General features: G+C 35.4%; 3 protein-coding genes across 4 annotated transcripts; all 3 read left to right on the top strand.

Moving 5' to 3' along the window:
* The first annotated feature begins 68 nt into the window (after positions 1-68).
* On the top strand, positions 69-2,034 carry DRB3 (dsRNA-binding protein 3). The gene is made up of 3 exons (XM_012988580.2): positions 69-584; positions 708-927; positions 1,016-2,034. The coding sequence occupies exons 1-3, from the start codon at positions 339-341 to the stop codon at positions 1,909-1,911; spliced, it is 1,362 nt and encodes a 453-aa protein (XP_012844034.2). The 5' UTR covers positions 69-338; the 3' UTR covers positions 1,912-2,034.
* A 3,529-nt stretch (positions 2,035-5,563) lies between these two features.
* Positions 5,564-8,083, top strand: LOC105964082 (glycerophosphodiester phosphodiesterase GDPD1, chloroplastic). Of its 2 annotated transcripts, none has more exons than XM_012988582.2 (6): positions 5,564-5,804; positions 5,915-6,099; positions 6,597-6,656; positions 6,747-7,124; positions 7,254-7,450; positions 7,542-8,083. In XM_012988582.2, the coding sequence occupies exons 1-6, from the start codon at positions 5,708-5,710 to the stop codon at positions 7,774-7,776; spliced, it is 1,152 nt and encodes a 383-aa protein (XP_012844036.1). In that variant the 5' UTR covers positions 5,564-5,707; the 3' UTR covers positions 7,777-8,083. The 2 variants fall into 2 exon arrangements, with proteins under 2 accessions (XP_012844036.1, XP_012844035.1); XM_012988581.2 differs by having other exon boundaries at positions 5,616-5,804; positions 6,744-7,124.
* Positions 8,084-10,274: 2,191 nt separating this feature from the next.
* On the top strand, positions 10,275-11,427 carry LOC105964084 (NAC domain-containing protein 83). Its single transcript, XM_012988583.2, has 3 exons — positions 10,275-10,653; positions 10,773-11,044; positions 11,126-11,427. The coding sequence occupies exons 1-3, from the start codon at positions 10,467-10,469 to the stop codon at positions 11,363-11,365; spliced, it is 699 nt and encodes a 232-aa protein (XP_012844037.2). The 5' UTR covers positions 10,275-10,466; the 3' UTR covers positions 11,366-11,427.
* The last annotated feature ends 2,196 nt before the right edge of the window (positions 11,428-13,623 follow it).

The following is a 13,623-nucleotide window of genomic DNA, read 5'->3' as shown; positions in this document are numbered from 1 at the left end:
AATAATAGGCAGAAGGAACAGTTGAACCAGACGAAAAAGATTTATAAATGAGCAAAGTGATGAGACTTGGCTTTCTTGTATATTTCGTTTGTGTGAAAAGTTAAAAAGACACTTAACTCCCTTGTGAGAAAGGAAAAAGAATTCCTGTCATGTTAGTTAAGTTGGAGAGAGAGAACAATTGAATACAAGTAGGTGAGAGAGATCAGAAAGAGAGAGAGAGAGAGAGAGAGCAACATCCATTCCATTCCATTCCATTCTTGATTTCTTAATTTCTCCAGTTTAATTAGGACAACTGGTCTTTATTTGTTTCTTCGTTTATTATTAGGCAAATTTGCAGAATGTACAAGAATCAGCTGCAGGAGCTAGCTCAGAGAAGCTGTTTCAATCTGCCTTCATATGCGTGCATAAGGGAAGGTCCAGATCACGCCCCTCGATTCAAAGCTTCTGTCAATTTTAACGGTGAGATCTTTGAGAGCCCCACTTACTCAACCACCTTGAGACAGGCGGAGCACTCCGCCGCCGAGGCCGCTCTCAATTCTCTCTCCTCCAGAGGCCCCTCCAGGTCTTTAACTGCTAGGGTTCTTGTAAGTCCTAAGTACATATATCATATTTCATATATTCTCTCACACCATATATATTAGCATCATAATAATAATAATATTATGTACGTTTACTTGAGCTTGCTTCTTCTATATGTATATATACAGGATGAAACCGGTGTGTACAAGAATCTACTTCAGGAGACTTCTCACAGAGCTGGTTTAAAACTTCCTTTATACACCACTGTCAGATCGGGTCCCGGACACGTCCCTGTTTTCACGAGCACCGTTGACCTCGCCGGCATGACCTTCACCGGAGAATCAGCCAAGACTAAAAAACAAGCCGAGAAGAATGCTGCCATTACTGCTTGGTCTGCTTTGAAAGCAAGTATGTGCTTCTTTTTCTTTTCTTTTTTATTAGTCTTTGTGCTGTTCCATTATTAACCAAAGTGCATTCATTATGTGTGTGTGTGCAGTGCCAAATTTGGGTCCATTGTGTGAGGCAAGTAAGGAGATGGTGGTGTGTGAAGATGAAGATCACAACGGAACTGGGAGAAGAAGAAGAAGAAGAATGATTGGAGAGAGAGAAGAAGAAGAAGAAGAAGAAGAAGAGTTGTCAATCAGCAGAGTTATTAGAAGAAGGGATCAGTTTCATCAGCCAAGAGGAAGAATGCAGAGGAGGCACTGCAGAGACAACACCAACAATCAAAGACATGAGAGCAAGTTGATGATGGATCCTTTTTCAGAAACTAGTGTTAGCCATAAAAACAAGATGAGTTTCATTTCTCTGCTCCCTCCTCCACCTCCCCCACCCAGAATTATTTCTAAAATCTTGCCTCCTAATCTAGAATCACCACCACCGCCACTCCACCAATCAAACACTGGTACTCCTCCTAGTCAAATCATGGCACACCAGGTGGAAGAAGCAGGTCACCAAGAATGGGTTAATATGATATCAGAGGCAATCAAGAAGAAACCTATTATTCAACTGGTCAATTCAAGTTCAAATCTTTATGGAAGAGGAAAACCAGCTGTTTATAATAATCCATATCCTCCCATAACAACCTTTCCTTGTTTACCTAATCATCATAGAGCAGAAAGTGAAATAAAAAACATTCTTGATCCCTCCTCAACACCATCCCAGTTTCCGTTCAAGTCAAGCAGTAGTAGCCAAATAACTAGCCGGAGGTCCATATTTAATGGTGGTGTGTACCATCCACAGAGGATGATGGCGCCAGCAGTTCAAATTAGGTCGGTGATACCAGTGTGTGCAGCTCCGCCGGTGAGGCTAAGACCCTCTCCGTCAATCAAAGAAGCTTCTCCGTCACCGTCGGCAGAGCTAGCCTCTGCTCTGAGCAACCTCAAATTATGAAGAAAGAAAGAAAAAAAAGAAATCAAACGACCACATCATAATTAGAGCATGTGTTAGTGTGTTGTTGTAAAAGGCCAGGTGATCATGTATTAAATTAAAGCCCTATTTTTGGTTAGTTAAAAAGCAGCATTATATATATATATGTAATTGCATTAGTATGATGGATTAGTAAAGCTAATAAGCAACAAACAAAAAGATGGGATGGGGTTGGCGGGTAAAAACAATAACAATAGAAGAAGCATTAATGGCAATACTGGAAAGGGAAATGGGGGCATTAAATGAAAGGGGGGGGGGGGGTGGGGGTGGTATCAAATATCAATGAAGGAAAGGGGTCTCTCTGTGCAGAGACAATTGCAGCGATAAACGCAACCCCCCCATTTATTTTCTACGTCAGAGAAATTAATGTCTTCTGTCTTCCCACCATTTATTATTATTATTGTATACCCCTCTCTCTCTCTCTTGGAACGAACCCTAGAGAGATAGAATAGACTCTCTCTCTCTCTCTCTCTCTCTCTCTCTCTTCTTAAATGCTTCTTGACTACTGGGGGTGGGGTGTATGTTTTTCTTTCCACATTTTTGTTTCCTTTCCACAGCCGGTGCAAACTAAATGACCATTTACACCCCCACTTCTTAAACCTTTCATTATACAACTAGCCGTTGGAGGTATGAGGGCACGATAGGAATTCCAGGGATATATTTGACTCTCTTTCCCGGTTGACCTTTTTCAAATAATCCGCGGGCGGTTTTAGAACAAGATAAGAAAAAGGGTGGTGACTAGTGATGGTCTTCTTTTTTTATTTTTATTTTTCCTGCTTTTGGTATGTATTTATTAGTGTTTCAAATTTATCTATAAAACAATATTAGTTTGTAAAATAAACACAAAAGGAGTAGATTTGGAAATTGGAATACCATTATCTGCCAAACCCAACTGCCCTAATATTTGGTAACCATGTCACATCAAAATTGTACTACATGGTTTACAGTAATTAAGTTGCATTAATGTTGGAAGTTGGAAAATAATTTGGGAATTTATTGTTTCGTCGCTTCTATGAAATTTCAATTATCGTTTATTTTATTTATTTTTTTCAAATGAATTAGATGTTGATTAAGTGTTGTATCCAAGTGGGTCTGCGAATCATGGATGGGTAGCTGGACCATCTTAATTGTGGAATTGTGGGCTTCAATGATATTTTGGAATTAGATATGGGCTGGATCTGTAATTGTACAATTGGGCTGGAGTAAACCTTTTAGCCCATGCAAGTCTGCCAAACCACTAGCATTTATTTACCTTCCAATTGTCAAAATTAAATACGAACACGAATTGGCATCGTTCCATTACCCCACCACCAAATGTCAATCGCGTTGCAGGATTTCTGCAATACGAGTTCGAAATAATTTAATATCCGATGGGCCATCATTTCCAAAGTCCAGGGAGCTAATGGTATATTCTCATTTTCCACAATTCTACATGTGGGCCAGTGAAATTTAATTGATTGGAAAATTTTAGAGGAATTTAATTTTCTTTTTAAAAGAATGAGTTTAGATTAGATTATGCTACTCGTTTATATTGTATATTCCAAAATAATGTATAATTAATTATCTTGCAAATACAACAAAAATAATAAAAAGAAGTAGGTGGCTGGTGATGCGGCAAAAGTTGAACGCCATAGTTGTATACACAACACAGGCTTCTGGCTTTTACAATTGATGACGTGTTGTATGATCAGTAAGAGTTATTAGGAGTTAGGACCATCTAATTAAAATCATTTTTAATTAATTAATTAATTAATTAATAGTTGGGGATTTAAAAATATATGTGGTGCATGAGTGACAGCTGGCTAACAAGAGTCTAACAATGACAGCCAGTTTATGACGACTTATAATTAATATACGGCGTGGATCCACGTCATTCCCTAATCTGCATGGATCTGCTGTTGCCGTGTAATTTAATGGACTCACGCAAAATTAACTACTCAGCTCAAATAATTCGAGCATTATCATCATCTTTTTAAGGTTTTATTTGTTACACGTGATTATTATGTATGTTTAACGTGTTTTATAATCTGTTTATATTCTGCAAACTATTGATCAATACCCATACAGATATTCGGGGGAAAGTGATTAGGGGCACCAGCCCCTAATTAATATGTTTTTTTAAGGGTTTAATTTTCTCGCACAGAAAATTGACAATATATTTGAATTTTACTATTATTATTATTATTATTATTATTATTATTATTATTATTCATACTTATTAATTTGAATTTTACTATTATTATTATTATTATTATTATTAAAATAGGTATAAAAAAATGGGGGGAAAGAGATTATATATGGGCACCAGCCCCTATGGTTCATGTGGGTACGCCAGAGTTCAAGTCTCAACAGTCAACATAGATAGGCCTAAAATATTGTCGTGAAGTTAAAACTTGTTATATAATAAATATTTATTTATTGAAATGCCAATTAATACGAATATGTATTACTACATTGTTTGAAAGGAATTGGGAAGACATGCAAAGTAGGTAATGACTGGCTGCACCTCCACATGAACTGCAAATCTAATTAATGACCATCAAATTAGAGGAATACAAATTAAAACAGAAGAACGATTAGCTGTGGTGATTTGTTTATTATATTATTGCAGTATTATTATTATTATTATTATTATTATTATTATTATACGCGCGGTAGAAGAAGAAGATAATGTTTGTATTGTATTAATGCCATATGGTATAGGAATCTAATCCGTATTCTTTCGTGGATACACATAATGCCTCGTCATCACCCAATTATTGTCCTTATACAAATGTATTTATTATTCACTTACCTCGGGCAGTTTGTACTCGGGGGTGTAAACGAGCCGAGCTTGAGCTCGAGCCTCAGTCATTTTTTGTATTTTTTTTTGTTATTAATATTATTATTACTTATAATAAAAAATCCAAAAAAAAAGACCTGTAATTTCTTTGTTAATTATTTATAAGAATTTATTATTTATTTTATATTAATTATATTTATATATAAAAAAAACTCATGCACCAGATCGAGAGCTCACGAACAACAAAAAATAAGCTCGGGCTCGACTCGTCATAGAGCTCAAGCTCAAGTTTTAGCTCGAAAAATTTGAGTTTGAGCTTTTGTCGAATCGGCTCGGCTCATTTACGCCCCTAGTTTTGTACAATTCCCGGGCCATACAGTCCTTGTTTCGTTGGAAGATTATTTCTCTAAAAGGCATCAGTGATTATGGATTGTTAAATATAACGTTATTCCACTACCAATTATTCCACGGCATATTCTGGAATAAACTTTGGCTTTATTATGTGCGATTAGCCAAAATCATTATTGATTCTAGATTAATAATTGATATAATTCATTCAATATTCGTAAAATTTATCTCATCAAAGAAAATAATAAGTTACTAGGTCAAATCCACAAAAATGGACCGTGTAAGACTTTTATTTGAATCATATTTCAAATTGACATTCACTAGTATGAACGAAGGAGATGTAGGAATTGTAACGGAATAATAAAATAGGAAACAAAATAAATGTACATTTTTTTTCTTAATTTGGTGAATTTAAATGAGATGGAAAAAAAAAAAAAAAAAAGGAATATCCAAAAGCATAAAACGGATTTAGACAAGGAATATTCCAGCTCGGCCGATCCCGTTCACCTAGGGCCCTTAAATACCCCTTCCCCAAGTTGAATTCACCTCAACAATTTGAAGAATCCCAATTATATCCTCTCATCCTCAATACTCTTTCTCTCTCTATTTTCTCTCTCTCTATATCCAACAATGGCTCTGAAAGCCGTTCACGTTTCCGACGTTCCCAATCTTGATCATGTCCCGGAGAATGCATCTTTCTCTCTCTACTCTTCCCGTTTCTCCAAAGGTAACTCAAACTTCTATATTCATTTTCTCTCCTTCCTCTGTTTTTTTCTTTTTTTCTGGCCGGGTGTTAATATTAAATATATAATAATTAATGGTTGTTTAAATTAGCAGGCGTGGACATTGGTCGGACGACGTCGTTTAAGGAGCCGAAATTTTTGGTGATCGGACATAGGGGGAATGGGATGAACATGCTACAGTCGACGGATTTGAGGATGAAGGCTGTTAAAGAAAACACGATTCTTTCGTTTAACACCGCCGGAAAATACCCCATTGATTTCATCGAGTTTGACGTTCAGGTATACATACATCCTTTTTTTCTTTTTCCGATGGCCTTTCTTTTTGTCCTATTTTTGTAATTTACTATTTCCTCCCTCCCTCTCTTTGTTTTTTCCACCTTTTGTCAAAACGGCGTCTCCTCGCCGCGTATTTTCGTCTTTAATTTAACTGATTCAAATTTGCCTGAAAAAGAAACAAATTAATTTATTTTTCCTGCAATTAAATCTCGGATTTAATTGACATTTTATTTTATTTTACAGAAAGTATGAATAAATAGTTTTAGCTTAAAAATGATGCTCTGTAAATGAAAAGGGATCTCGGGTGGTAGATTAGATTGATGAATTTAAACAAACGATTCCCGTTTTGTTGATATTTGTTGAGATTAAATCGGTGGAGATACTGATGAAGTTTGTTTTTGTTCATCGTGTTGCTCTTGAAATAAAAGTAGTCTGTACTTTTATGACAAGAGTGGTGAGACCAAACAAAAGAGTGAAACATACGACTCTTCTTTTTGTAGGTCACAACCGATGGCTGCCCCATTATTTTCCACGACAACTTCATCTACTCTCAAGACAATGTAAGTCTTTCTTCTTTTTCCATTGATCATGAATTAGTATAAAACAAAAAAAACAATGTTTTTGATGATGAGTTTGTGAACGAATAGCAGGGGACAATCTACGAAAAGAGAGTGACAGATTTGTCTCTGTCTGAATTTCTAAGCTACGGTCCACAGAGAGAAGCTGCCTCGGAGGGGAAAACTCTGTTGAGGAAAACAAAGGATGGGAAGATTATAAACTGGGCCGTTGAATCAGACGAGCCACCATGCACACTCGAAGAGGCGTTTGAGAAAGTGATCCCTCCTCTTGGTTTCAACATTGAATTGAAGTTTGACGATCACATTGTTTACCAGCAAGAGTATCTCAGCCATGTTTTGCAGTCGATATTGCAAGTTGTTGTCGATCATGCCAAAGAAAGGCCCGTCATATTCTCCACTTTCCAACCAGATGCTGCTCTGCTTGTCAAGAAACTTCAGGCCACCTACCCTGTAAGTCAAGTCGTCTGCTGCTGTTTAAAAAGCTCGATTCTTGATCTTGATATAATACATTTAGACATGCATTTAGACAAGTGTTGTTTCTGACGGTTCTCAATATTGTTTAATTGGGGGGAACTACAGGTGTTTTTCCTGACAAATGGAGGGAATGAGATATTCTACGATGTGAGAAGGAATTCTTTGGAGGAGGCGATAAAGCTGTGCTTGGAAGGTGGTTTGCAAGGGATTGTTTCGGAAGTGAGGGGTGTATTTAGAAATCCCGGGGCAGTTAACAAAATCAAAGAATCGAAGCTATCTCTCATGACATATGGCAAATTGAAGTGAGTGTGGTTTTCTTTCTTCATTCGATTTTATGTTTGTTATTTGAATGAATGCTAATTAATAATTAAATTGGCGTGTAATCCATAATAGTAATGTGGCGGAAGCGGTGTATATGCAACATTTGATGGGAATAGAAGGAGTGATTGTGGATTTGGTAAAAGAAATAACGGAAGCTGTTTCGAAGATGATGACGAAGCCATCCGAGGAGGGCGATATTTTAATGCAAGGAGGAGGAGAGGAGCAAGGTGAAGGGAGCAGGCCCAAATTTTCACAGAAGGAGTTGGCATTTTTGTTGAAGCTCATTCCTGAATTAATACAGCAATGATATATAATATACAGTCCTGTGATTCTTTGTGGGATTAATTACATCATTCTCATATATATATGTATGTTCAATTGTTGTGTCTTTATGTTCTAACTTGTAATGTTTACTAGTGTGGAGGTTGTGTTGTTAGGCTGTACTCATTTAACTTAGGCAGATTTAGGGATGCTGTCTGGATTTAACCTCCACTTGTATCATCATTTTTAAATCCTTGCTTCTGCCCTTCTTCCTAATTCAACCCCTTTACGTGGCATTCTTTTTCTTGGGGTCAAATGTATTATTATTAATAATACTACCGTTTTTATGCTAATTACTATTTGTTGGCTCATTATTGTATGTATAATGTATGTATGTATGCCTTTCTTCATTTTCTAATGCAAGTCTCTCACTGTGTATACACATTGATACCAGAATACATTAAAAAGAAGAATTAAAAACAAAAGAAAAAAATTATTTATTAATAAAATACAAAGCCAGACTTCTCACAGGCTGATTTTTGGGCCTTGTTCTGCCCATAATCCTCATGCAGTCAGTCGAATATTGTGTGACATTGGGTTGGACCAAGGTTCCAATTTCATCTACAGCACTGCTTCTGGTTCTGGTTCTGCAATTAAGGTCATCATCCATTTATTTTGAAGTAACCATAAGTTAACCGAAAATGATAATTTATAATATAAAATGTTAGTTCTTCAAAGTTCAAACTTATTGATCAAAAGTATAATCATATGGCAAAATTCATAGACTGGACAATAGTTGATATATGAAACTGGCAAATGTTCTTCATGGTTTGTGGTTGGAGTTTGGCATTGTGGTAGATTCGAGGAGACACTTCCACGGTAATGACAAATTAAACACCGTCTTCTGTGTTTGACTGATCTTGATTAACTAGTACTCCGTAAGGAATGCACGCACTTATATGTCTCGGGTTCTCTTAATTTTTGAACATAATTAAACAAGTTGCCTTAATTAATGCATTTCCTATTTATTAGCAAAAATCAACAAATCGATGCATTACGTTTTACTAGTTCACTTCCATTTTTTACAAGTTCGGTGTCAAATTTTGTTGAAATACTCAGTTTTTAGAAAGTCACAGTCAATTTTAAAAGTTCAGTGCCTTGTAACTAATTTTCGAAAGTTAATTGTCATACATACTCTCTTAAGACACCAAATTTTCCGGATTATAGAATCTGCTTCTTCACTTTGATGATATATGTCAGGACGATATCAACTTGATCCTTCTTGCATGGGTTTTCAACCTCACCAAAATCTCGATCCACCGTTGTGTAATTAGGTTAAACAAGTCTCAGCTCGTCTAAGACCCCGACTTGAGGTCATACCTTATACCTTACCTCGCATCGTCGTGCGATGTAAGCAGACCCGTTCTTGAGAATTCGGGGGCCCTAGGCGAGAAACGGGCCCCCCTATTTGATAAACATTTTTTTATTAATCGAAATTGAATGTATTAAAAAAATATAATAATATTTTCTAAAAATGATGAAATAAAAGATTATGGGGGTTTAGGGGCAGTGCCCCCGAAATATTTTTTGAAATGCATAAATATTAAAATAATTAAAAATATGAAGAAATAAAATTCAAAATTAACAATATGATTTTGCTGGTTCACTTCCTCCCGTAAAGTATAATCTTTATAGCAAATAGACTTCATATATATTTATAAACTTGAATACACTTCTAATGTTAGAATAAAAATAAGTAATAAGACATTATAATTTTAATATTTAGGGGGCCCAATATTAAGAAAATTACAAAAATAGCTATTGATCGATCATTTAGTTTAAATTTATTTTAGAACTGATGTTCCAAAATATTATATATAATCAATTTTTAAAAATAAGTACTAATATATAAAGTGTATATAAAATAATTTGGGGGCCCTAAATTTTCGTAAAAAATTGGGGCCCTAGGCGACCGCCTACTTCACCTCTCCTCAGAACCGGCCCTGGATGTAAGAGAAAAGGACTCTTTTCTCCTTGCTAGGGTTCAATATGTCATTTTAACAGAAATGACTAATGAGCCCCTCTTTTGGGCTTCATATGCAATAAGTACTCGATATCAGTGAACATAATTTCTCGATATTTTGTTGGAAAACATGTAATCAATGATTTTTATTAAATAGTTTTTTAGGACGGAATCAATTATAAGATAGTTTTTCCATAATTTTTTTCTTAAAGAAGATAGTTTATAATCCAATAAAAATGTGTTGAAATAGAGAGAGAAAATTCGAGGAAAGCATGGTATGAAGAAATAGAAGATTGACGGGGCTCTGAGCACGTTTTGGGAAAAGATAAAATAATTAGTTGATGAATGTAAACACGTTTACAGAAGGTTTGGTCAAAATAGAAATTGAATTACTCCGAGAAGGTCAACGAAGGAGTTCGAGTCCTAGTAGGAATAGGAGTAGGAGTAGGACGTGGACCCCCCTTCTTTTCGCAGCATTAATTAATTAATTAATTAATAAATTAATTTCCCTCCCCTTATTTAAACAAGATTTCCCAATTTCTTTCTCTCAGAATCAGAACACACAACCAAACCAACCAATTAAATTTAAAACTCTTTCAGATCACAAACATGAATCTCTTCTTCGCTTTCATAAATTGACATCCTCTGTGTTTTCTTCATCGTAAAAACTTTTCAATTTAAAAAAAATAAAAAAATTGTTTGGTTTGTAAAAGATGGAGAAGGCAAAGCCAGAGGATGGGAATGGAGGAGGTGTTAAACTTCCGATTGGGTTCAGATTTCACCCAACTGATGAAGAAGTTTTGGTTCACTATTTGAAGAGGAAAATCTACTCTCTTCCTTTGCCTGCTTCTGCCATTCCCGAATTCGACGTTTTCCAATCCACTCCCTGGGATTTACCTGGTTTGTTCCTTTCTGAAATCCTTTGTGCTGTTGTGAGTAATTTAGGGCAAGTATGACCTAATTTGTGATTTAGGGGTTGATTTGTGATTTTGTGCTGTTTTTTTTTTTTGATTTAAAAGGTGACTTGAGGGAGAAGAGATACTTCTTCTGTAAAAGAAAGAGGTCGCCTTTGACCAAATGCAACGGCAGCAGTTTCGGTACCGATTGTGGGTACTGGAAAGCCATTGGCAAAGACAAGCAAATAATTGCTCCAGGAAGTAACCTAATTATTGGGATCAAGAAATCTTTTGTCTTCCGTCAACGGAACAACAAGTCTCGTGACCAGAAAACTCAGTGTATTATGCATGAATTATGCCTCGTGGGCTCGATAAACACTCCTTTCTTAGCTCAGGTGTGGATTGTAATTTATATGAATTGATGAATGGTGTGAAGTTTGATTGATTTGCTCATGAATTCATTTTTTTATATGTAGAAATTGATGATGCAATTAGGGGATTGGGTTGTTTGCCGTGTTCACCAAAGGAAGAGGAAAGCGAGAAATCATGGGAAATTAGTTGACTCCAAGAAATCGAGGAATCTGCAGATGAATTTGAGGATGGAGGAAGGCAAAAATGAGATGGGAGTTTCAATATCATGTTCTAGTGGGATCACTGATACTCCAACTAATGAATTAGATCAGGAGGAAGAAAGTAGTCACAGTGTTAGGTTTTGAATCAAAGGGCATATTGTAATGACATTAATCAGAATGGAAGAAAAAAAGTTCACAATCTTTAATTCTTTCTTCTTACATATTTTTTGGATCTGCTCTGCTCTGTATACCAATACCACAATTTATTGATTTGGGAATTTTTTTATGCCTAAAATCATTTACAAGTTTTGAAGAATTGGGTGTCAGCAATCCCATAATGGGAATAAAAGATTAAATTTCACTTTTTGGTTGTATGCCAAATTCCAAGATGAAAAGTCAGCATAGCATAAAAAGTTTTGATGAAAGCAATCATGCATCATATTAACAATGAAAAAGCACAGCAGCATTGATTATTTATTGCCAGAATCTGAAGCTTATCTTATTGGAAAGCAGAGAAGCATCCTCAAGAAAGGAGAAAGGCCTTTTTTCAGCTCTAGTGTAGAATTTTCTTTTTTACATTAATTATATATATATATATTAAAAAAAAAAAGATCCCCTAATATGTATTTGTGACCACAAGAAGCAGGGGATGCAGGTTAATGGCATCTTTGCTTATATTCACAAGGCATCTTCACCAGGCTAAGGAAAGAACTTAATCACTCACCATTATTATTATCCCACTTAATATAAATCTTCCTTTGACGGAATCACTAACAGTTTTAGCATACTTTACATTTTTATATTTCTTGACAATTCAATATTACTAGTATTTAATTAATTAATCTGGGAAATGGGTTTCATGTTGTAGGGTTGGAAAAACAAGACAGCTTGGTCTGAAGATTTTGATAATAATAATAATAATAATATAGTAATGTAAAAACATGTCAAAGATTCTTTGTGTCCACCAATTGAGCCACGGGAGGCAGACATCCAATGAATTAATTAGCAGTTTTAAGCAGGTTCGACCTCCCAAACTAATTAATACTACAATCATATTAATTAAACATGTAATTTACTAATATATAGTACAAATCGAGCAATAAATAAATAAAAATAATGATTTAGTTGTCAAGTAGTAGCAGTAGTAGTTGAAACTTGAAATATGAACATACATGGGAAATAATAAGGGTCAGAAGTTGTGGTCTCGTGAAGCAACTATATATACGGCGGGATACTATCTCCATTCTCAACTTGCATTTTTTTATTCACAATTTTTTTATTAATTTGCCATCCATCCATTCATACACATACATACATATAGAAAGTAGCAATTACATTAAATTGAAGAAAAGGTAAAACAAAATCTAACTATAGATGAAAGATAGATATGCAGCAGTCAACTCCGATCCATAGTTGTGCATTAATTAAATTAATTGACTATGAACCAAAAATAAATGAAAAGGCTGTGCCTAGATATATGTATATATATATATATATGGGTGACAGTAAAAAAGAAAGAAAAGAAGAAAGAAGAAAAGCAAAGTTTATAGAATGAACAATCAATGTTGCTGTACTGTAGAACCCCATCAACCCTACAAATTAATTTCTGTTATTACTGCATCGTCTGCCTGGTAAAAAGTTGATAGTAAATTGTGGCGTAATTTGCTGACTTATTACAGGCTTTCTTTCATATTTGTTTTGGTCAACAAAAGGAGTTATTACTGCCTGGCCTGGTAAGTAGGTCCACTTATTGTTATTATTATTACTGCCTGGCACAATTGATTGATGAGGTTGATCTTGTATTAATAAGCCATGCCATAATCCTTGCACAATATATAAGACCGGTTATCATAACCGACACGATATTTTGTTGCATTAATAAGCAGCAATTTGAAGCAACCACCTATGAATGGAATGGAATGGAATGGATGATGTTTCGTGTTGGTTAATTCTTTTTACTTTTCTATTTACTTACTTTTGTTCAAATTGAAATTGAAATTGAAATTGTGTGTCAAATTATGTGATCATGTGTAGATTGGAGACTTCCCCAAATACGGGATATGTGCCTTACTTCACTCTTACGCACCCACCACCACCACCACCCTTTGACTTTTCACATTTTCATTTCACACACATATATATATATACAGTATTGGCTTAATCAAGGAGGTGATTGATGGTGTAGTAATAAAGAAAGAGGTAATTAATTCGTGTGTTTATCAAGGATTGCTTAATGAGAGTGCAACCATACATAAATATTTTATTTTTTTGGGCCTGCTATATGTGTTGGGCTTCACAGCTGTGTATGGTAATCGTTTAGAATAACATCGGGCCCGAACTTCTTCTCACCTAAGGCCCAAACATAGCAACATAGCGGCCCAAATATTACAGCAGGGTTTCTC

This window comes from Erythranthe guttata, chromosome 6 (assembly GCF_056151865.1).
Source record: "Erythranthe guttata isolate IM_541 chromosome 6, IM_541, whole genome shotgun sequence".
In the NCBI taxonomy this organism is placed as follows: Eukaryota; Viridiplantae; Streptophyta; class Magnoliopsida; order Lamiales; family Phrymaceae; genus Erythranthe; species Erythranthe guttata.
The sequence above is the reverse complement of the archived record's forward strand: the minus strand, read 5'-3'. Positions and strand labels throughout refer to the sequence as shown.

Coding starts and splice junctions, on each gene's coding strand:
- DRB3 (XM_012988580.2), top strand. CDS start 339: ATGTACAAGAATCAGCTGCAGGAGCTAGCTCAGAGAAGCTGTTTCAAT. Junction 585..707: donor CTTTAACTGCTAGGGTTCTT/GTAAGTCCTAAG, acceptor GTATATATACAG/GATGAAACCGGTGTGTACAA. Junction 928..1,015: donor TTGGTCTGCTTTGAAAGCAA/GTATGTGCTTCT, acceptor GTGTGTGTGCAG/TGCCAAATTTGGGTCCATTG.
- LOC105964082 (XM_012988581.2), top strand. CDS start 5,708: ATGGCTCTGAAAGCCGTTCACGTTTCCGACGTTCCCAATCTTGATCAT. Junction 6,100..6,596: donor TCATCGAGTTTGACGTTCAG/GTATACATACAT, acceptor TTCTTTTTGTAG/GTCACAACCGATGGCTGCCC. Junction 7,451..7,541: donor ATGACATATGGCAAATTGAA/GTGAGTGTGGTT, acceptor AATCCATAATAG/TAATGTGGCGGAAGCGGTGT.
- LOC105964084 (XM_012988583.2), top strand. CDS start 10,467: ATGGAGAAGGCAAAGCCAGAGGATGGGAATGGAGGAGGTGTTAAACTT. Junction 10,654..10,772: donor CACTCCCTGGGATTTACCTG/GTTTGTTCCTTT, acceptor TTGATTTAAAAG/GTGACTTGAGGGAGAAGAGA. Junction 11,045..11,125: donor ACACTCCTTTCTTAGCTCAG/GTGTGGATTGTA, acceptor TTTTATATGTAG/AAATTGATGATGCAATTAGG.